The 23941-nt window shown below is 38.5% G+C and overlaps 2 protein-coding genes across 4 annotated transcripts in view; one reads left to right on the forward strand and one right to left on the reverse strand.

Moving 5' to 3' along the window:
- The window catches only part of CD47 (CD47 molecule), a 51903-nt gene that overhangs the window by 14408 nt on the left and 13554 nt on the right, over nucleotides 1-23941 (forward strand). For all 3 annotated transcript variants that reach the window (XM_059921194.1, XM_059921195.1, XM_059921196.1), the window contains exons 3-4: nucleotides 8729-8818; nucleotides 23540-23647. In XM_059921194.1, the coding sequence (XP_059777177.1) occupies nucleotides 8729-8818; nucleotides 23540-23647 (198 nt within the window). The remainder of the gene's footprint in view (nucleotides 1-8728; nucleotides 8819-23539; nucleotides 23648-23941) is intronic.
- On the reverse strand, nucleotides 4917-5405 carry LOC132365091 (mitochondrial intermembrane space import and assembly protein 40-like). Its single transcript, XM_059921797.1, has one exon. The coding sequence runs from the start codon at nucleotides 5403-5405 to the stop codon at nucleotides 4917-4919; it is 489 nt and encodes a 162-aa protein (XP_059777780.1).

Raw genomic sequence — 23941 nt, forward strand, 5'->3', positions numbered from 1 at the left:
GAAGAAACAAGGCATAGGGACCAGTAATTTTTGAGCGTAGTGTAGGTCACTGGGCAGTAAATTCAAGATATGAGACTTGAAAGGCCAGAAGATGGAATGAAGATGGCTGAGAAAGGAATACCAACATCTGAGATGAAGAGAAAGTTTATAATTTTGTGTGTGATTGTTTCATCTTTCTTTGTTTTCAGAGTACCCTATAAAAATATGGACTGTGTTTACTCTGGGACCATTCAAATGAGGAGGTACTGTTTCACTGTAGAGAATGTAGAAAATTCTACCAGAGTTCTCAGACATTTGGCTTTGCATTCATTTTTATTTGTTGAAATACGTATAGATTCACAGGAAGTTGCAAAGATAGAACAGAGGGGTGCTGGGGGTCCTGGGTACTCTTCACTCAGTTACCCCAATGGTTGGTTACCTCTTATATAACGATACTAAAATATCAAAACTTGGAAGTTGACAATGGTACAATGTATGTGTATTCTTTGTCATTTTATGATATGTATATTTATGTAACTACCACCACAATCAGCATATAAAACTATTTCATTTGCACAAAGCTGTCCCTCATGCTAACCTGCCAAGCACTAATTTGTTCTCCATGTCTATACTTTGGTCATTTCAACAGTGTAATGTAACTGGAATCATATAGTATGTAGTCTTTTGAGATTGGCTTTTTACACTCAGCACAGTACCCCTGAGATCTGTCCAAGTTGTTGCCTGTATCAATAGTTTGTTCTCTTTCTCTCTCTTTTTTGGCTGAGTAGTATCCCATGGTATGGGTATGTCGCAGCTTGTTTAACTGTTCACCTATTGTAGGACATTTTGGGTGTTTCCAGTTCTTGGCTGTTACAAATGGAGTTGCTGTGAACTACCATATAGAGGTTTTTAGGTGCACAAAATCTTCATTCCTCTGAATAAATGCCCAGAAGTACGATTACTCAGCTGTATGCAAGTGTATGCTTAGTTGTTTGTTTTAACATCTTTATTGGAGTATAATTGCTTTACAATGGTGTGTTAGTTTCTGCTGTATAACAAAGTGAAGGAAACTGCCAAACTGTTTTCCAGAGTGGTTGTACCATTTTACATTCCCATCAGCAACATATGAGTGATCTAGTTTCTTCACATCCTTGCCAGCATCTACTGTTGTCATGTCATTATTTTGTACCCATTTTTTACTGGGAAAAAACAAAAAACAAAAAACCTTCTCTCTGCACAAAAAGTTAATTGGAGCAGGACTCTTATAGTGGAATACAAATGTATTGTGATAATGAGACTTACCCATCATGTGGACTTTGGGGATTTAGGCAATAGAAACCATTTTTACAATGTGGTACTTTTTCACAAATATAGGCATAAGTGAGGAATAGAAATTGCGTAATAGAGAATTCCACTTAGTAGAATGTGCATTAAGGGTGGCCATTCTTTGTGCCCTTTTTTTGGAGCACAGTATTTTAGAAATACTACCTATGAGATATGTATACCTCTCTATGAGATTTTATATACCTCTGGTGCCTACGTATAGTATAGTACCATGGACGGAGCACAGGACTTGAATTCAGAAAGCTTTTTCTATACATTACCATTTTCTAGTTTAAGAAAATTTGGATAAAAAGCTCAACCTGTCTGGCCCTCTGTTTTTTATCTGTAAGATGGGAATACCATTTCCATCACAGTCTTGTTCAAAATATCTTGCTTACTTAACAGAGATTTATTGAGCACCTACTATGTGTCAGGCACTGTGCTAGCCACTATGGATTCATTGATGATGAAGACATAATCCCTGCTTTCAAGGAAGTGATAGTACAAAAGAACAGTAAAATAATCTTACATTTATTAGGGCACAGATAGTTTATGTGTATGTGCCAGATAGTTTATGTGTATTGTGTCCTAAACTCAAGAACTCTAGGAGATAGGTAAAGGTCTTACCATTTAACAGATGAGGAAGCATGAGAGATTTAGGGTAGTTGTTCAAGACCAGAGTCATAGCCATGATTTTAACCTAGATCTGTCTGTCTTTAAAACCAGTATGTTTACCACCACTGTATACAGTTTCTGTGGAAACACCTTGTAAACAACCAGATTACTAAATGTAAATAATAATAGTTATAAAATGTGTTATTAATATTTATATTTATAGTATTAATGATACAAAAACTTGGAGGCTTAAAATTTTACTTTTTTCTGAGTAAGCTATTAGGGTTTTGTTTTAAAAGGTCTGTTCAAGTTTAGCAAAGTTGCCATTTCTATTATCATCATCATGAGACGTTATGTTCATAATGTTGACATGAAGGCATTTTGAGATCCTCTTGTTAGTTTTCAAGTGCATGTACAAACAACCACAAATGTAGCAGCTTTAAACAGCACCCATTTATTAGCTCACCACTTTGTAGATCACAGTTCTGGTCATGGTATGACTGGGTTCTCCAATCTTACGAGGCTAAAATCAAGGTGTTAGCAGGCTGTGTTCTCATCAGGAGCTCAGGGTCTTGTTCCAAGCACACATGGTTTTGGCAGAATTCAATTCCTTGTGATTGTAGGACTGAGGTCCCTGTTTCTCTGCTGGATGTCTGTTGGGGGCTTCTCTTAGCTCCTAGAGGTTGCTCCCATTCCTTGCCACACAGCCTCTTCCATATTTAAAGCCAGCTAAGGAGAATCCTCTTGTTGAATCCCTCTCACATGTTGAATTTCTTTCGCTAGAACAATCCCAAACCCTTTTAAGTTCTTATTTGGTCTGCCCCCTCTCCCTCAAGAATAATCACTCTTTCAAAGTCAACTGATTGGGGGCCTTAATTATATTTAGCAAAATCTCTTTGCCATATGAAATAATATAATCATAGGAATGAAATCCATCATATTCACAGTCCCATCCCTCCCTCCAGGGGAGGGAATTTAAAAAGGCTGCTTGCAGGGGGCAGGGTGTTTGGGGGCTACCTTAGAATTCTGACTTTGATTAAATAACGGGACTATATCCTAGCCAAGTCAATACATTTAAAAAAAACAAAAACAAAAACCATCACAGTCCTGAAGCATCAAGTAAAAATTTGGCTTGAATTTTAGTGTCAGAAATTTTATTGTGATCCTTCTCTGTGGAAACGTGTTCTCTGTGCATGGAGGTGTACCTTGTATATATTTGAAGGAGAGGCACACTTAATTGATTAGAGTGATTTCTTGGCTCTTTCAGGTCATCCCATTTTGTACACAATGATAAGAGAAATGAGGTCCTGGGTTTTTATAATGTTTAAACTTGGAAGCAGAATTTAAGCACTTATCCATAGACCACATCCTCTTAGTATCATTTCGTTGCCTTTCCACTAGTAAGTTTATTTTCCTGCGAGCCGCTCTACCTGACCAGGAATTGGAGAATAATGGGCATAGTTGTCAGACGTAGCTTGGGTAGAATAAGAGTTTGAATGACTTTGGATCATCTTTCTTTTTTTTTTTTGGATCATCTTTCTTAATCCTGGGGTGGAAAAATATCTAATATTGTTCTTAGTCCATTTTAAGCTTAGTTTGTTTTCTTAGTGCCATAGAAACTCAGAACTGAAAGGGACCTTAGAGAAGTATCTTGTCTCCCTCTCCCCTTGGGAAACAAAGAGTTAGTCGTCTGACAGTACTAATTACTCTTAACAAATCAGTAGCTTAATGGGCATATACATAGTTTTATATAAAACATTGGGTTTTTCCCTAGCATCTCATTTGATACTCAAAGATCCAATTCAGTGATCCTCAGACTTTTCCCACCTTAACAAATTAGAGAGCGGTAACATGTTCATGTCAGTGAGAGAAGACAAATTACAGCAGGGAGATGCAGCAGTGATTTTAAATTGAGAGGCTCGTGGGCCACCTCACCCCTGCCACACACACACACACACACACACACACACACACACATAAACACACACACACACACACACACACACACACAGTTATTGGGGTAGAAGCTGAAAGGGGAGAGTATGTGACGTTTGGATAAACTCCAGGTAATTCTGATAAGCTCCAGTTAAGAATCACTTAGACAACAATATTTTTTGTTCTATAATCCCACCCTCTGTCTTTGAAATAGCTTTTATTATTATTTCTGCATAGAGGTATAGAGTCGGCTATTAGTCATCTAGTCTATCTGCCCATGTAATTCCTGAATTACTTCTATCACACCCCAGGTAGTTGGTCATTCAAAAAATTTTTCTTTCAGGTAAAAATCATGCTTTCCTTTTAATTGACACCGTTTCCTCTCTCGGGTGCTACTCTGGTAATGATTAGGTCCCCGCCTCTCAAGAACATTGCATCTGAACAGGCTGAAACAGAGCCAGTGTGAACACAGACCCCAAACCAGGGCTTTCGGAATAACAAGAACAGAAAAAAACAGCCTTTCTCTTCACTTACAAAGGGAGTCAGTCACTCAGAGGGTACAAAGCTCTGTTTTCCAAATGTAGAAAACCTGGAGCTCAATGCAAACTGGAAACCAAAATATATCAGAAATGAAGCATAGTGCTTCGTCAAATACTCAAGGTCTGATCATCCCGCCTCTTCTACAAGGAATGGCCCCACTCCAGCATTTTTAAAGGAAGATGTCTTGTTTCTATTTCGCTTTCCAACTAGGTATAAAATCTACTAAAAGGGATACAAGGAATCAGAATAAATCAGCTCATTCACAAGAGACACTCCCAGATAATGATTTTGGGTTGCTGAGATTATTCAGCACGTTATTTCAAAGTGGCAAAATTCAGGACAATCCGAGAAGAGAATTCAAAAGTGGCAGCTACATTCGCTGATAGGTTATGTGAGACACACATACATACAACCCATTTTTCAGTGTCTATGTCAAGGGGCCAAGACCCCTGATCAGCACGGTAAGTTATTTTGTACAGTACAGTGCACAGAAAACAGAGGGAGAGACACTTTCTTGGAGAGGTTCATCCTCTCTGAAGGAGGCTGGAGCCCAGCGCGCCCCGGGCCTTCATTAGCTGGACCCCCTCCTCTTTTTTGGTTGTGGTGGCCTCAGAGGCAGCCGTTTCCTCTAATCGATCCGCTGGCTTCTCCTCCTCCTCCTCCTCCTGGGGATAGAGGTCCGGGTACTTCTGCATGCACTCCTGCATGGCCTGGAACTGGTCTACATAGTCCGACCCCTTGACATCCTCTGTGCTGCAGTGGAAGCAGGAAAAGGCCGCCTTGAACAGTTCCCCACACGCGCCGCTGGCCACGCCCCCAAGGCAAGGGCAGTTCCAGCTGATGTCTCCGTGGGGCAGGATCAGTCCGTGCTCCTCGTACCGATCACTGGGGTCGTCGGCCACCAGCGCCGCGTTGCTTGGAGTTTCATGGTCTTCTTTGGTCACAAATATGATTCGATCCTTCCCTTCCTGCCGGCAGTGGGCCACGGTGCAGCCCGGCGCTCGGACCTCCATCGATTGCGGCATTGGGGGGCGGCCTCTCGCTGCGACCTCTCCACTGCGGGGCGGGCGGCTTGGAGGCCCGCGCGGACCCGCCCCCTCCCATTCAAGTGTTTACGTAAGCGCATGACAGAATGAGACTGTTACTGCCCAGAGGATTTTAGTCTATTATCAGGCAGTTCCAGTTCTTCCTGAAGTCAAGCTAAAACTTGCAACCCTGCAATTTCTCACTCACTAGGAGGTATGGTATTTCTCTTCCAAGTTTATTCTTCTCTAAGGTAAAACTCCCCAGCTCCTTCAGCCATTGCTCATGGTTTCAGCACCCCTATTCTAGTCACTTTCCTTTGGGACGATTCCCTGTTATGTCTTTAAATTTGATGAGTAAAACCGAACTCAGGACTGCATTTGTGGGCCGTGTCCTCCCTTCCTGCTACTGCCTGACGGCTGCATTAACTTTCTGGTAGGTCCTGCTTCTCTATAATCCATTCCCTTCAAGGCTGCCAAAGAAGATTTTAAATAAATCAGGTCACTTTTCTTCCCTACTTGAAGGTTTCCGATCGCTTTTCATTGCTTATAGAATAAAATCCAAACTTTCTTAACAAGCTGAGCAGACTTTTCCCACCTTAACAAATTAGAGAGAGGTAACAGGTAATTAGAGAGTTCTTAATCCCAGCAATCTCTTTCCGTCTCATCTTGTATCATTAAATTCTAGTTACACTGGCCATCATTCAGTTGCTCCAACTTGCTGTTCCTTTGGCATATCTTCTCCACTGTCCTCACATGGCAGGCTCTTTCCAGTCCAAGGCTCAGAGCCAGTTCCTCTCCCCATGAGGCCTTACTACCCACAAGAGTCTGTTCTTCAGCCCCTCCCCCTCCTCAAGCCCATAGCCCCACCTGGCTTATTCACTGCTAGATCTCAGGTACCTAGAAGAGTACCCTACCCATGGTGGGCTTTTAATAAATGTTTGTGTAATAAGTGAAAAATGAGTGGTCAGACCAGGTCAAACACACTTCTTATTTTCACTGGTAGATTTCTATTAATGTATGCTAAGACGGTTGAAGATTGTTCTGTTGTGTAAGGAGGGAGGCCAGTGAAGAAAGAACATTTCATTGTCAGCCCATCCTGAACACGAGATCAGATTCTGGCTGTATCTTGAAGGTAGCAACCACAGGATTTAGTGTCAGGCCAGAAGTGAGGTGTGAGAGAAGTCAAGGAGTCAAGGATGACTCCAAGGTTTTTAGCTTGAGCAACTGGAGAAATGGGGTCACCACTACTGAAATGGGGAAAACTGAGAGGGTAGGTTTGCTGAAGGAGTGGGGGGAGGAGTGTCAGCAGTCAGTTTGGGACATGAAGATTTAAGATACTTAAGACCCTTAATTCTCTAGGCCTCAGTTTCCTCAATGATAAGGAGGCATGTAATAGTTGTGAGGATTTGAGGAGTTAACGTACACAACTCAAAAAAAGTCATAAAGCAAGTAGAGAAAAATAGGTTAAGAATAGTCATTAGATCATTGAGCTTTTACCAAATCCTTTGGGCATTAGATATGAAAAACTAAAGATGATTCATGAAGGTTTTTCCTGGTAGGATTTTAGACTGAATTGAAATGGGTTTTCTTTGGTATAGGAAGATGCTCAGTAATTCAGTTGGAAATTAAGGTATTAATTCAGAGTATCTGAAAACATCTGGCTCTTAGTAAAGATCTGCAACCATGAGAGCATCCACCCCCCCCCCCCAAAAAACTGTCTTTCATTCACTCACTATTTTTTTTTTTTAATTAACTTATTTATTTATTTTATTTTTGGCTGTGTTGGGTCTTCGTTTCTGTGCGAGGGCTTCCTCCAGTTGCGGCAAGCGGGGGCCACTCTTCATCGCGGTGCACGGGCCTCTCACTATCGGGCCTCTCTTGTTGCGGAGCACAGGCTCCAGACGCGCAGGCTCAGTAGTTGTGGCTCACGGGCTTAGTTGCTCCGCGGCATGTGGGATCCTCCCAGACCAGGGCTCGAACCCGTGTCCCCTGCATTGGCAGGCAGATTCTTAACCACTGCGCCACCAGGGAAGCCCACTCACTATTTTTTGACTATTGGAACCTTCAGCAACAAACCAATTGAGTCTCTACTATGTGTAGCGCAAAATGCTAGATGATGGAAAGTTAATATCTGTGAGATAGAATTCATAATGTTATATTCTGTGGATTGTTGTGAGCATTTACCAGAGCTTAACATTATAAGCTAACACAAGAAATGCATGGCTAGTATTACTGTGTGAAAGCCCACAAGTTTTCTTGCATGCTGATACAGAGGCAGAGCAGTGGAAGATTTGAAAATGCGCACAGCACATTCCCTCTTTACAGGCAAACTTTGAAATGCTTTCAGTGCATTTACTTGGCTTTGTTGTTAGAGAGGAAATTTCACAGGTAAAATTATCGTCTTAAGAGTTGATAAGATGCAATTAAACTTAATTTTTCAAAAGTTCTCAACAAATCTTTTTGAAGACTTAAAATCACAATTTCCTTTATATAGAACATATCATTTCATATTATCATTCTCTAGGTAACTTGTAAACCGCTTAATACCTAAAGCCCCTCATGTTACTTTAAATGTAAACAATCATTTGAAGCCGAATTATTCATAAATACGTCTTCTATTCCAGAGTAAGTCTGAGAAAAGCTAGGGCTCACATCTGTCTTGGTTTTAGTCAGAGTAAGGTGAAGGTACTCAGTTGTACAACTACCTCACTTTGATACCCTGAATAAGTCTTTACAGAAAGACTTCATTGTTGGTTTAAGGTAAATTCTTGGCATGTTACACCTACAGGTGTTCACTGTAGGAGCACATAATAATAATTGTAGTTAATGTTTACTGAGCACTTGGTAAGTGCCAAGATTTGTTTTAGGCCCTTTTCATGTATGAACTTCGTTAACAATCACAACAGTCCAGTTGTCCCAGTGTAACAATGAGGACACTGAAGAACAGAGAGGTGTTAAGACTTTGTCCAAGATCACAGAGATTGTAAGTTAGGGTTGTATTTCAAAGCCAGGCGCTGTAGCTGCAGAACCTTGTTCTCAGCTCCTGTACCATATTACCTTCTTCCAGAAGTCATAGGTTAGGGAAAATGTGGTGAAAAGCACTTAAAGAACTAGTTTCTTGTTTCATAAGTAAAATTTGCTGTATAAGCTAAATTATATGTATAATTTGTTACTTATTTTAAGGCCAAAGTTTTAATTAATTGTTTTTATTTTCCATCTCCACAATAAAATATATTGTTCACTATTCATGGCCAGGAGTTACAGTGATTATAGTAAATGTTAATTGTGATTTTTGTTTTCTCTTTTCCCAGTTTCATGGTTTTCTCCAAATGAAAATATCCTCACTGTTATTTTCCCAATTTTGGCTATACTTCTATTCTGGGGACAGTTTGGTGTTGTGAGTAAGTACTTATTTCTATTTTTCATTTATGTTTTAGTGGTTAAATTGTTATTTCTGGCAGGCAATGCTGGTGAAATATTTTATTTAACCAAATTATATTAACAAGCATGATAACGTGGTAAATAAGAATATACAGTCAATATTAATATTCTCCTTGAAGTCTATATTGTCCTTCATACTTTGCTTCATTTCACTTTTTTTTTTTTTTAAGGAACTCCTTTTTTTAATTTACTTATTTATTTATTTATTTATTTATTTTTGGCTGTGTTGGGTCTTAGTTTCTGTGCGAGGGCTTTCTCTAGTTGCGGCAAGTGGGGGCCACTCTTCATCGCGGTGCACGGGCCTCTCACTATCGCGGCCTTTCTTGTTGCGGAGCACAGGCTCCAGACGTGCAGGCTCAGTAATTGTGGCTCACGGGCCTAGTTGCTCCGCGGCATGTGGGATCTTCCCAGACCAGGGCTCGAACCCATGTCCCCTGCATTGGCAGGCAGATTCTCAACCACTGTGCCACCAGGGAAGCCCTCATTTCACTTTTAATTCCTAAGAAGGTTTTTTTTTCCCTTAACTTCTTAAGAATGAACATTGGGAATCCTGATAATAACAATACCTTTGACTCAACTGGTTTTAATGTTTACATAGCATTTACACGTACAGTATTTTCTTTGGTAAAGAGATGGTTACAGCCTACGCTGGTGTTGACAAGATAGGATGACGTAGAAGGAGTGATCAAGATGGCGGAGTAGGAAGCCCCTGAGCTTACCTGCTCCCACAGTACACCAAAGTTACAACTACTTACAGAGAAACTGTCTCTGAGAATGACCTAAAGACTAACAGAGAAGGTACTCTACAATTAAAGATATAAAGAAGAAACCACAACAAGATGAGTAGGAGGGGAAGAGGTGTGGTCTTGTCAGGACCCACACTTAAGGGTCCTTAAGTAGGCGGAAAATCAACAATGGAGATCCTCCCCAAGGACTGAGGGGTCAAGCCCCACATCCAGCTCCCCATCCTGGGGGTCCTAAACCATGAATACAAGTGCCCAAAACGTCTGACTTTGAATACCTGTGGGACTTATGTTTGGGAGAGCCAGAGGGCTGTAGGGTACCAAGACTTTGCTCTTAAAGGGTGTGCACAGAAACTTACTTGCTCCAAGTCCCAGCACAGAGGCAGCAGTTTGACAGGTGTCTGAGTCAGACCCACTTGCTTATCTTGGAGAGCCTCACTGAGAGACAGGAGGCAGCTGGGATTCCCCCCAGAAGTGAGATGCTAGTGGCAGCCATTTTTGTGATCTCGTTCTACCACTCTGACACCTGCACTGGTGGGCACCATATTGGAATCCTCCCTCTAGCATATTAGCTCTGGGGGCTGGCACAGCCTACCAGCAATCATGTGACTTGTAGCAGTTGCATGCTGACAGGTTGCACAGCCAACAGTGCTGGGGAGCCTATCCTGCCCACCAGTGTGCCCACAGGAGTTGACCTCACACACAATAAAAGGGCACAAACAACCCTTTTATCCACATAGAGGATACCCCTGGAGCGTCTGGCTCTGGTAGCCATAGGGAAGCTTGCTGCTGGGCCCCATAGGACATCTACATAAGGCCACTTTTCTAAGATTGGGAGATGTAATGGACCTACCTAATACATAGAAATAAACAGAGAATTAGGCAGTATGAGGAGACAGAGGAATATGTTTCAAATGAAAGAACAAGAGAAACTCTCAGAAAAAGAGCTAAATGAAACAGAGATAAGCAATCTACCTGATAAAGAGTTTAAGGTAATGATCATAAAGATGCTTACTGAACTCTGGAGAAGAGTGGATGAACACAGTGAGAACTTCAACAAAGAGTTAGAAAATAGAAAAAAGAATCCGTCAGAACTGAAGAATACAATAACTGAAGTGAAAAATACATTAGAGAGGATCAACAGTAGATTAGATGATACAGAAGGACAGATCAGTGATCTGGAATACAGAGTACTAGAAATCACTCAAACTGAACAGAAAAAAAGAAAAAAAGAATTTTTAAAATGAGGATAGTTTGAGGGACTTTTGAGACAACATCATGCATACTAACGTTCACATTATAGGGGTCCCAGAAGGAGGAGAGAGAGAGAAAGGGGCAGAAAATGTATTTGAAGAAATAATGGCTAAAACTTCCATGATCTGGGGGATGAAAGAGATATTCAGGTCCAGGAAGCATAAAGAGTCCCAAGAAAGATGAACCCAAAGAGATCCACACCAAGACATATCATGATTAAAATGACAAAAGTTAAAGATAAGAGATAGTTTTAAAGGCAGCAAAAGAAAAGCAACACTAGTCACAATCGTGGGAATTCCCATAATGTTATCAGCCAATTTTTCAGCAGGAATTTTACAGGCCAGAAGGGAATGACATGCTGTATTTAAAATGCTGAAAGGAAAAATCTTACCACCAAAAATATTCTACCTGGCAAGGTTGTCATTCAGAAATGAAGGAGAGAGAAAGAATTTCCCAGACAAGCAAAAACTAAGAGTTCATCACCACCTTACAAGCTGGTTCATAAACCAGCCTTACAATAAATGTTAAAGGGTCTTCTTTAAGTGGAGAAGACAAGGTCATAACTAGAGATAAGAAAGTATATGAAAGGAAAACTCTCACTGCTAAGGCAAATATATAGTAAAGGCAGTGGATTGTCACTTAAAAAGTGAATGTTAAATGATAAAAGTTGTAAAATCAAGTATAACTACAGTAAGTGTTATTTGCGTATACAAAATAGAAAGATGTAAATATGACATCAAAAACATAAAACATGGTTGGGGGGAGTAAAAATGTAGTTTTCAGAATGTGTTTGAACTTGTGACTATCAGCTTAAAGCAATCTGCTGTGTATATAGGTTCATGTATATAAACCTCATGGTAACCACAAACCAAAAACCTATAATAGCTACAGAAAAAGTAAAGGGGAAGGAACTGAAACACAAAGCTAAAGAAAATCATCAAACCACGAGGGAAGAAACTAAAAGACAAAAGGAACAGACAAGAACTACAAAAACAACCAGAAAACAATTAACAAAATGACAATAAATGTGCATACCTATCAATAACCACTTTCAATGTAAATGGACTAAATGCTCCAATCAAAAGACACAGGGTGGCTGAATGGACACAAGAACAAGACGCATCTACATGCTGCCTACAAAAGATTCACTTCAAACCTAAAGACATACATGCACTGAAAGTGAAAGGATGGAAAAGTATGTTCCTTACAAATGGAAACAAAAAGAAAGCTGAGGTAGCAGTTCTCATATCAAGGAAAATAGACTTTAAAACAAAGACTTTAAGAGAAGACAAAAAAAAAAAAAAAGGTGTTACGTAAGGATAAAGGGACCAATCCAAGAAGAGAATATAACATTCATAAGTATTTATGCACTCAACAAAGGAGCACCTAAATATATAAAGCAAGTAGTATAGGGAAATTGACAGTAATACAATAGCTGGGGACTTTGATACTCCACTTACATCAGTGGATAGATCATCTACACAGAAAATTAATAAGAAAATATTGGCCTTAAATGACACATCAGACTTGATGGAATTAATAGACATATATAGAACATTCCATTCAAAACCAACATAATACATACTCTTTTCAAGTGCACGTGAAATACTCTCCAAGATAGATCACATGCTAAGCCACAAAACCAGTCTTCAGTAAATTTAAAAAGATTGAAATCATATCAAGCATCTTTTCCTATCACAAAAGTATTAAACTAGAAATGAGTTACAAGAAGAAAAATGGAAAAAACCCAAACAAGTGGAGGCTAAACAACATGCTACTAAACAACCATTGGGTCACTGAAGAAATCAAAGAGGAAATTAAAAAATACCTGGGACAAATGAAAATGGAAACACAATGATCCAAAATCTTTGCATTGCAGCAAAAGCAGTTCTAAGAGGGAAGTTTATGGTGATATAGGCCTACATCAAGAAATAAGAAAAATCTCAAATAAACAGTATAACCTTATACCTAAAGGAACTAGAAAAGAGGAACCATCAAAGCCCAAAAGTAGTAGAAAGAAGGAAATAGTAAAGATCAGAGCAAAAATAAATGAAAAAAAGGACTTAAAAAAAAACAGTAAAAAAAGATCAGTGAAACTAAGAGCTGGCTTTTTGAAAAGATAAAATTTATGAACCTTTAAGCCAGACTCTTCAAGAAAAAAAGAGAAAGGGCCCAAATAAATAGAATAAGAAATGAAAGAGAAGTTACAATTGACACCACAAAAATACAAAGGATCATAAGAGATTATTACTAACAGTTATACACCAGCAAATTAGACAACCTTAGAAGTGATACATAAATTCTTAAAAACACTCAATCTTCCAAGACTGAATCAGGAAGAGAGAGAAAATCTGAGCAGTCCAATTACTGGAAGTGAAGTTGAATTAGTAATCAAAAAACTCTGAACAGACAAAAGTCTGGGAGCAGATAGTTTCACAGGTAAATCTACTAAACATTTAAAGAAGAGTTATTACCTATCCTTCTCAAGCTATTCCAAAAAAATAGAAGGAGGAATACCCTCAAATTTGTTCTGTGAGGCCAGATTCACCCTGATACTAAAACCAGTCAAAGACACTAGAAAAAAAAAAAAAAAATACAGGACAATATCCCTGATGAACATAGATGTAAAAATCCTTGACAAAATACCAGCAAAATGAATTCAGCAGTACATGAAAAGGATCATAGGCCACAATCACCTGGGATTTATCCCAGGAACGCAAGGATGGTTCAATATCCACAAATTAATTTAACATGATACACCACATTAGCAAGACAAAAGAAAAATATCATTTGATTATCTCAATTGATGCAGAAAGAGCAGTTGACAAAATCCAACATCCATTTATGATAAACACTCAACAAAGTGGGTGTACCCAAGATAATAAAGGCCACATATAACAAACCCAGAGCTAACATCATATTCAATGGAGAAAAACTGAAGGCTTTTCCTCTAAGGTCAGAAACAAGACAGGATGCCCACTCTCACCACTTTTATTCAACATTGTATAGGAAGTCCTAGCCACAGCAATCAGACAAGAAAAGAGATAAAAGGCATCCAAATTGGAAAGGAAAAAGTAAAACTGTCATATTTACATATAACATGATGCTAAATATAGAAAAGCCTAAAGACTCCATGGAAAAAATGTTAGAACTGGTAAATGAATTCAGTAAGTGGTAGCATACAAAATCAATATACAGAAATCTGTTGTATATCTATATATTAAGAATGAACTATCAGAAAGAGAAATTAAGAAAGCAATCCCATTTACAATTGCATCAAAAAAGAATAAATTTAACCAAGGAGGTGAAAGACCTATACTCTGAAAACTATAAGGCACTGATGAAAGAAATTGAAGACAACACAGACAAATGGAAAGATATTCTGTGCTCATAGATTGAAAGAATTAATATCGTTAAAATGTCCATACTACCCAAAGCAATCTACAGATTTAATGAATCCCTATCAAAATACCAATGGCATTTTTTAAAGAACTGGAACACATAATCCTAAAATTTTCATGGAAACACAAAAGACCCTGTATAAGCAATCTTAAGAAAGAAGAACAAAGCTGCAGGTTATCACTCTCTTTGATTTCAAACTCTACCACAAAGCTTTAGTAATCAAAACTGTATGTTACTGGCACAAAAACAGACACACAGATCAATGGAACAGAATAGAGAGCCCAGAAAGAAACCCACACACTTATGGTCAACTAATTTACAATAAAGGAGTCAAGACTATACAGTGGGGGAAAGACAGTCTCTCTTCAATAAATGGTGTTGGTAAAACTGGACAGGTATATGGAAGAGAATGAAACTGGACTACTTTCAGTAGTCTAAACTTTTAAACTTTATTTATTTATTTGTTTGTTTGTTTATTGGCTGTGTTGGGTCTTCGTTGCTGCGTGCAGGCTTTCTCTAGTTGCGGTGAGTGGGGGCTACTCTTTGTTGCAGTGCACAGGCTTCTCATTGCGGTGGCTTCTCTTGTTGTGGAGCACAGGCTCTAGGTGCACAGGCTTCAGTAGTTGTGGCACATGGGCTCAATAGTTGTGGCTCACGGGCTCTAAAGCACAGGCTCAGTAGTTGTGGCGCACAGGCTTAGTTGCTCCTCGGCACGTGGGATCTTCCCGGACCAGGGCTCAAACCCGTGTCCCCTGCATTGGCAGGCAGATTCTTAACCACAGTGCCAGGGAAGTCCCAAAACTTTTAAACTTTTAAAATGTAAGATTTATTTCTCATCTCCCTATAGCACACTGAAATAGTCATTGAAGGCCAGTAAACATTTATATAAGGCAAGGAGTAATTAATGGCTGATTTCATTTATTTATTTTATTCACTAGTGCAACCTTTATAAAATGAAAGCTAGTGAAATATTGTAATGGATTGACCTATTATATATTTCATGAATTTTACTCAGAAGTTTAAGTCATGTGTATCTAAAGTGATACATAAAAATGGAAGGGAGATGACTGATTATGTATTCTAAGGACTCTTTTCAATGTATGGCACTCTGGAAATGCTTTGTGATTTCAAATCTGTTCTCAGCTTTTGTCTAAAAGGGCAGAAAAGAGGAAGAAAGGGCTAAGGGAGACAACTGTCAAGATATTTCACAACTCTTACTTTCAAAACAGTGTCTAAAATTCTTGTGGAAATTTTCTTAGAATTTCAGTAAGTCTTTTATATCAAGAAAAAGACTGGTATAGCACCAAGACCTCATCTACTGATGTTAAGGAAAGCCTTTAACCCTATTGGCAGACTCAGGCCTTAAGGCCTATGTCGTATGATTTAAATAGGCAATAGCCTTTTTCTAAGATCATGAAATCATTTCACTGAAGTGTGATTTGTTGCATTTGGATTGATTGAACTGTGCTGATCATGACATTACCATTAGTAACATATTATTTTTAGTGGACTGACCCAAGAGTGTATTTACTATCAGCCATATTCTTACAAAATAAGCTTTACCATTGTTTTTCTGACTTAAAAAAGTAATACATATCACTTTAGGATACCTATACAACATAGGAAGTCTAGAGAAAAAACAAAAATCATCTAGAGTCTCACAGCCTGGAAATAAACTATTGAGGTATTCTAGTGAATTTCCTGCTCCCCTTTCTGTCTTTTTTCTTGAAAAAGGAAAAACTATAAATGAACTCATATAGCTTACATACTTGTAAATGCTGATTTGCCTCCCATATTTTCAGAAATCTTTTTGTAGTTGTCTGTGCTCTACTTTTATGGATGTACTATAATTTACTTAACTCTCATCTTGATGGATATTAAGGATATTTCCAAGTTTTCTTGATACTATGAAAGTATCTAGTATTACATACCTTTAGTACATACTAAAGGTATGTAACACTAGAAATGGCAGAGAAGGTATTTTAAGGCTCATGATACACATTGCCAACATGTTTTCCAGCACCATTGTATCAGTTACTACTGCAGGTGAGAATACCTGTCTTTCACCTCACAAGCTTGACATCATTATAATTCTAAAATCTTTGGTAATTCGATGGTTAAAAAAAACCATCTTAATTTTCATTTTTGTGTTAGTAAGGGTAAATGTTCTCTTTTATATTTATTCTATTGGTCATATTTTTTGGGGGGGCCGTGCCTTGTGGGATCTTAGTTCCCTGACCTGGGATCAAACCCATGCCCCCTGCAGTGGAAGCACGGAGTCCTAAATGCTGGACCAGCAGGGAATTCCCTTCTATTGATCATATTTTAAGGAATGTGATCATAAACCTAAAAAAATATTTTAGTGGCAATTTTTTTTTTGTAAATAATTTTTTTAACCTCTTTATTGGAGTATAATTGCTTTACAATGGTGTGAGAGTTTCTGCTGTATAACAAAGTGAATCAGCTATACCTAAACATATATCCCCTTATCCCCTCCCTCTTGCGTCTCCCTCCCACCCTCCCTATCCCACCCCTCTAGGTGGTCACAAAGCACGGAGCTGATCTCCCTGTGCTATGTGGCTGCTTCCCACTAGCCATCTATTTTACATTTGGTAGTGTATATATGTCCACATAGTGGCAATTTTTTAATTAGGCTCATCTTAGAACAAGTAAATGTAGTGTGTGTGTGTGTGTGTGTGTAGGAGGTACCTATATACTTGAGTAAATGTGTGTGTGTGTGTGTGTGTGTGTGTGTGTAGGAGGTACCTATATACTTGATTCACCCAGCCTGCGCTCACATTTAAAGGTGTTTTTGATAATAGTACCTAAATATTTGTAGAGCTCTTGCTTTGTGTGATAGGCACTATGCAAAGTACTCTACATCTGAAATCACATTTACTTCTTTCAGGAACTCTATGGGGATAGATACTGTTGTTATCATTCCCATTTTATAGACAAGAAGCAGAGGCACAGATTGGTGAGGCAATTTGCCCACCATCCCCCAACTGTTTCTTGGTAGTACTGGGATTTGAAACAGTGCTATTTACCACTACATTATAGTGCCTCCCTGTCTTGAAATTATTTCGAATGTGTTTTTTTTTTTCTTTTCCCAAGAAGGGTGAACCTATATCTGGATATACACACTGAGTAAAAGAAACTGTTATTTATAGAGTAGAATGTGGACCCACTTTATTTATTCAATAAATGTCTTTTGACAGGGTACCTACTGATTACTAGGCCCTGGGTGGCATGCTAGAGATGTAGAAGTGAAATGTAAATTGCCCCTGGCTTTGTAGCACTGCTCTGTGCCTTCTGTCACATCTTCAGGAGAGACATGAATCTAAATCTACTTCTCCCTTGGTACTCTTTGTAGGAGGCCTCCTGTTTATGGCCTGGGGATTCCACCAACAGGAAAGCCCCCTTTTTCCCTGCTTGCTGCTTGGTTTTGCATTTTTTAGAGTGCAGAATATTACACGCTCTAAAGTATTAATAGTAACTCAGACCCATGACTTTCTAAATTTCTAGTTCCTTTTAACTTTTTCTGTACTTGACCACAGGGGGTTTCCTCTCTGGTTTTTCTAGCTCTGAGCGTCATTCTTTTTGGTGATCCAAGATAAAACCTAAACCTTCTGTCAGCTAAACATCCAGTAAAGACAGCAGATTATGCTTTCACTTTTAGGAGAAAGAGTTTCTTTATACCAGAACTGTATCTTGAACTGTATCTCAGGATGCCATCGATCCTACTGAGAAAGAAGCCTTGAGAAGACTTCTAAACTCTGGAAGCCAAGCCAAGGGCTCCCAAATGTGGTGAGCCTTAGACCACATTTTGAAGACAAAGGTCTCTCACAGGAAAATGTTCCTAAATACCTTTGCCTTTAGCTTTAACTTACAAGCTTTTAAGCAGAATCTTATGCTTAGCAAACAGCTCAGAGAATCCTAGAATCAAACACTGAGCCTTAACCAAAATAACAATTTTCTTAATAGTATTGCATTTCAAGTATTTTGTTTTTGTTCTGTAAACTGTACCAACTCAGTTTTCCACTGCACTGACAATTATGTTCCTGGCTGATTTTCAGGGTTATCCTTCCTTACTCTTTGACAATATAACAGGTATTTTCTATCATTTAGATGTTTGATGAATGATTTCAATTGCTGCCCATCAAGACCTGTAGTTTTTATAGGATTAAGTTTCAACTCCATATCAAGAACTGGATAACATCGGGGAAGGGGAAGGGTAAGCTGGGACAAAGTGAGAGAGTGGCATGGACATATATACACTACCAAATATAAGATTGATAGCTAGTGGGAAGCAGCTGCATAGCACAGGGAGATCAGCTCGGTGCTTTGAGACCACCTAGAGGGGCGGAATAGGGAGGATGGGAGGGAGACGCAAGAGGGAGGGGATATGGGGATATATGTATACATATAGCTGATTCACTTTGTTATACAGCAGAAACTAACACAACATTGTAAAGCAATTATACTCCAATAAAGATGTTAAAAAAAAAAACTGGATAACATGTTGAAATTCTTTGAGATAGGAGTATCTATTCTTATTTTTTCTTCTTTAGAACTGTTATATTATTCAGCGAATCCCCGCTTTACACAGAACTGCGGGACTATAAACATGACCGTATAAGCTGAAACTCTGCAAAGCAATCTAATAATAAATGCCAAAATTTACTATAGTTCCGTGACCTTTAAATTTTTTGTCAAAACATTAAAACCTCTCTTACTGTCAGTAATAAATGTATTAGGAAATGAAAAAAATAGTAAAACTATTATTTAGTACCTGATAAATTAAAACATAAAAAACATTGAGAATTGAAGAATTTTATCAAGAGTAGTTTGAAAAATGCTTGCCTCTTCTTCTCATATAACTGAATACAGAGCAAGCATCTTGTCTATGCCCTGGTGAATTGTCATACTCCTTTCTAAGATCGAATCAGCTTCCATCACTTTTAATGTCATGAACTATCCATCTCAAAGAATTCCTTTCATGTGAAGTTTTTCTGTCAGAGTCACGTCCTCTGGGACATCTTCATTCTTTGTCACAGCCGCCTCATTGTCCTCATGTATGCCAATAAGTTCACTTTTACTAAGTTCTTCTGGCTGCATGTCTAGACTCTCTTTGAATGGCAGTAGTGTTGACATTCCACAGTCAGCTATTCTGTAACTCCAGTTACCTTCTATTCGAATTTCGCTTCCAGCATTATCACATCTCGTTTCTTTGCTCCCTCACCTTTATTGCCCAGTGTCCTCTTTTGATTATCCATTGTAAAATGTTGCAGTGGCTTATAACTGGGAGACAGGAGGTAACACAACATATGCTTTGCTGTCTGTGCGTGAATTGAATGACAGACGTGCAGTGACCAGTCACCAGCAGTCTTCGAAAAGGGTAGCATGATTGGTCACTGATCCTGATGCACATCTGTTACTTATGTAGTGATTTGTGAATTGAAGAGATATCAGAGAAGTTTACACTTTACGCAGTTACTCAGTTAATATATTGTGGTAGCTGAAATTTGAACTCTGGTTTGGGGGGACTTGTGTTATTTAACTAAATGATGGTAACTGAAATTCATGCATGTCGGAACCGAGCAAGGAGAGGACAGCTGTAATTTATTTCAAATTTGTGCATTCTAGGCATCTTTCATTTCGTTTGCTAACTTTCTAGTCCCCACTCAAGATTATTCCTTCCACAAGGATTTTGGTTACTGCTCAGGGGTCTCTATAGCAATCGGTTAGGGGTCTCTATAGAAATCATTGTTGGAAAATTCAAGGAAAAAAATTCTCCATCACAACAGCCTGAGATCCTACTAAGTCCTTGAGTGCAATCTTGAGGACTAGCTTAATATTGAAAGTGATTAGGCCACGAAAGCACATTTAAAAGAAGTAATGGAACATGATTTCTTTGTAGAATAGAAAAATCATTCTGACCGAAGTAAAGACATATATTAACTGCACCAGGAAATTTCTATCCACAAAGGTAAAATATCATCATGATAGATATTATTACAAAGAAGTCTATTAAATAATCTCGGACTCCCATTGCTTTCCCTTGGTCCTGTCCACATAATTATCAAATTCTGTTATTAAATCGTGTTTTTATACACTGATTTTATTGTGGAAGGAACTGAACAAAACTATAGCTTAGCAATATACTCTTTTGTAGAAATACAGTTGCTATTTCTTTGACCCTTTCCAAATTCAAACGTCCCAACTTCCTGCATATATTCTGAAGGTGTGGCACCATCCACAAGACCAGGAATGTTTGGAACCAAGGAAAGGAAGGTAGTGTGTTAGACATCCTCTTCTTTTATCTTTTATATTCAAAGTACTTCAAAGCCCAGGCTTCATAAAGCTTGGGCTCTTTTATTTCTGGGTCCTGTAGACTGGGAATGTGATTTCTAGTCAGTCTTCATTTTGGCAAAATTGTTTCATCGAAACAAGTTGGATAGTGTATGGAGTTCATTATAAAATTATTTTACTCGCCTTCTGGCAAGTTATCAGTTTATTATTGGCATTAATATTCATTTTTATCCAGCACCAGTTTCACAAAGCCTTCATTTCATTGTTTTTTTAATGTGTGTTAAATATTTTTAAAATAGTAATTTTAATTTAATTTAATAAAAAATTTGAAATTGTAATTTTATTTTAAAACTTATGAGTTGTGCTTTATCCTGCATTGGAGGCAATATTGATGTGCAGCTCAACAGAAGCCAAAAACATTCTAAAATTACTTTCCGAGAGTTATCAGAAAATAGCCTGTAATGATAAAATCAAACGTGTCTCCCTTTATGATTTTTTCCTTACTTGATGTGCATTTTACCTCACTGTTTAACCTTCCTGTTTGCCACTAACTCACTAGTCACTTACTAAGGGATCATTTAAATGTCATGCATTATAACAGACATTGAGTTCATGGATTTTAGGGTTTTGTTAGGTGGACTTCAGCCTGTGTGGATCTATGTGGGCTTATTGAATACCATCTTTGGGTGTCATGAAAACTAAGATGATAGTTTTATTTGATCTCCAAGTTGAGCCTGGTAATTTCACTAGACTTCTTCTACCACAGCCTGCATTCTGTCTCCTATGTGCTTTATGTCAGTGACAAGGAGACAAGAAAGCCTTAATGGAGTATCTATTCATAGTATTAGCCACATTTCTTCGGGTGGCTAGAGGGACATGTCATTTCTCTGTTTGCATGAATTTGAAAGATTAAATACATAATAGGGCTTTCTTAGGCTAGGATAGACCCACACCTTTTATTTAACTGGAGGAGAAGATCTGGGAGTAACACTTCCCATGACACATTCCCCACCAACACACACACTCATTCACATATTAGAATGTCAGGAGCACTGAGGCAGAAGTACTTGTCTTTGTTCACTGTCAGCACTTAGAATAGTGATTGTCACATAGTAGGTGCTCGATCAACTGTTATTGAATAAAGTAACCTCTACTCCTACCTCAATTTGGTTGATATGACTTGGGCTAATAAACGGGCCCAGTACATGATAGGCACACAGTAAATATTTATAGAGCAAATGAATGAACAACCTATCTCATCTCTGAGAAGTAGCTGGCTAGATTTCATTACTTTATAGACGGTATAAAAGGGAAACTTTTAGAATTCCTAATTTGTTGAAAAAACTTGACATTATCTCCCCATATATTTGGTATTCCCGTGTCAGGCAGCACTAAGTTTATAAGTATCTGTTAAAACTGTAAGTACCAACCACACCCAATGTTGGTAAGAATGTGGAGCAACAGGAACTCTCATACACTGCTGGTGGGAATGCAAAATGGTACAGCCACTTTGGAATACAGTTTGGTGGTTTCATGTAAAACTAAATGTACTCTTCCCGTATGATCCAGTAATCGTGCTCCCTGGTATTTACCCAAATGGAGTTGAAAACTTAAGCCCACACAGAAACCTACACATGGATGTTTATAGCTGCTTTCTTCATCATTGCCAAAACTTGGAAGCAACCAAGATATTCTTCAGTAGGATAATGGATACACTGTGTGGTACATCCCGACAATGGAATATTATTCATCACTGAAAACAAATGAGCTGTCAATCATGAAAAGACATGGAGGAACCTTAAATACATATTCCTAACTAAAAGAAGCCAATCTGAAAAGGCTACATACTATATGATTCCATCTATAAAACATTATGGAAAAGGCAAAACTATGCAGACAATTAAAAGGTCAGTGGTTGCTAGGAGTGGGTGGTGGGGAGGAGAGATGCACAGGCAGAGCACAAAGGGTTTTTAGGCAGTGAAGATACTCTGTATAATATATAGTATTGCATATATGGCATTATAAATTTGTCCAAACCCATAGAATGTACAGCACCAAGAGTGAACGCTAATGTAAACTACGGACTTTGGGTGATTATGATGGGTCAATGCAGGTTCATCCTTAGTAAAAAAAAAAAACGTATCATTCTTGTGAGTGATGTTGATAATTAGGAAGGCTATGCATATGTGGGGGAAGGGAGTATATGGTAATTCTCTGTACCTCCCTCTCAATTTTGTTGTAAACCTGAAACTGCGCTTAAAAAAAAGTCTTTAAAAAATGTAAATACTGTATTTCCCCTATTTTATTTTGTGCATTGATTTCAGTACTTTTAGCTAAGGTCTGTCGTTGAAAGCATGAGGATTTTTGCCAGAAAATCATACCAGGAAGTTTGATAAGAGCCTGCAGTTAAGAACACATTAAATTATTTTAACAGAAGAAAGTTCCGTTTTTGTCGCTATTACTAATTAGCCAGTGATTTCTCATCAGCAGTGTGTATATTAGTTGTAAGCCTGAGGCAGTTCTGCTTCTCAGAGGACTTTTGACAATATCGGGAGATATTTTTGATTGACGCAGCTTGGAGGCTGTTACTGGCATGTAGTGTGCAGAGGCCAGGGATGGTACTAAACATTCTGTAATGCACAGAACAGTCCCTAACAACAACAACTTATCTGACCCAAAATATTAATAACGTCACGATTAAGAAAGCCTGATATATATAACTTCATTCTAGGGGAATAAAGTGTCACCTATAAATTCATCATCCATGTTTATACTGCCATGACACCGTTTAGCCACTGACATATTGTGAAAAAGATTTGACATGGCTTGACATGATGTGAAGGACTTGTTCCTCAAAGGTTATTCAATTGTAGTAAGTTATCAGTTTAATCTTTGCACCTTGTAAGTTACAGAAATGGCTTTACTTCTTGTGATTGAGTTCATGTAATTCTTTGTGTGTTTTTTTTTAAGCGCTTAAATATAAATCCAGTTATACGAAGGAGAAAACCATTTTTCTGTTAGTTACTGGACTAGTGCTCACTATCGTTGTGATTGTTGGAGCCATTCTTTTCATCCCAGGTAAGATATAAAGTTATTATGAGGGAAAGCAGGATTGATAAGGTTGAGGGCATTTCTGGGGAGGTGCATATTAGTTTCCTAGGACTGCTGTAACAAATTATCACAAACTGGGTATTTTAAAACAATAGAAACTCTCTCACAGTTCTGGAGGCCATAAATCTGAAATAAAGATGTTATCGGGGCCATACACCCTCGGACACTCTAGGGGAGAATCCATTCCTTGCCTCTTCTACCTTCTGCTGTATCTGGCAGTCTGTGCAGCTCCTTGGCTTGTGGCAGCATAACTCCGATTTG

Source organism: Balaenoptera ricei, chromosome 4, assembly GCF_028023285.1.
Source record: "Balaenoptera ricei isolate mBalRic1 chromosome 4, mBalRic1.hap2, whole genome shotgun sequence".
NCBI lineage: Eukaryota > Metazoa > Chordata > Mammalia > Artiodactyla > Balaenopteridae > Balaenoptera > Balaenoptera ricei.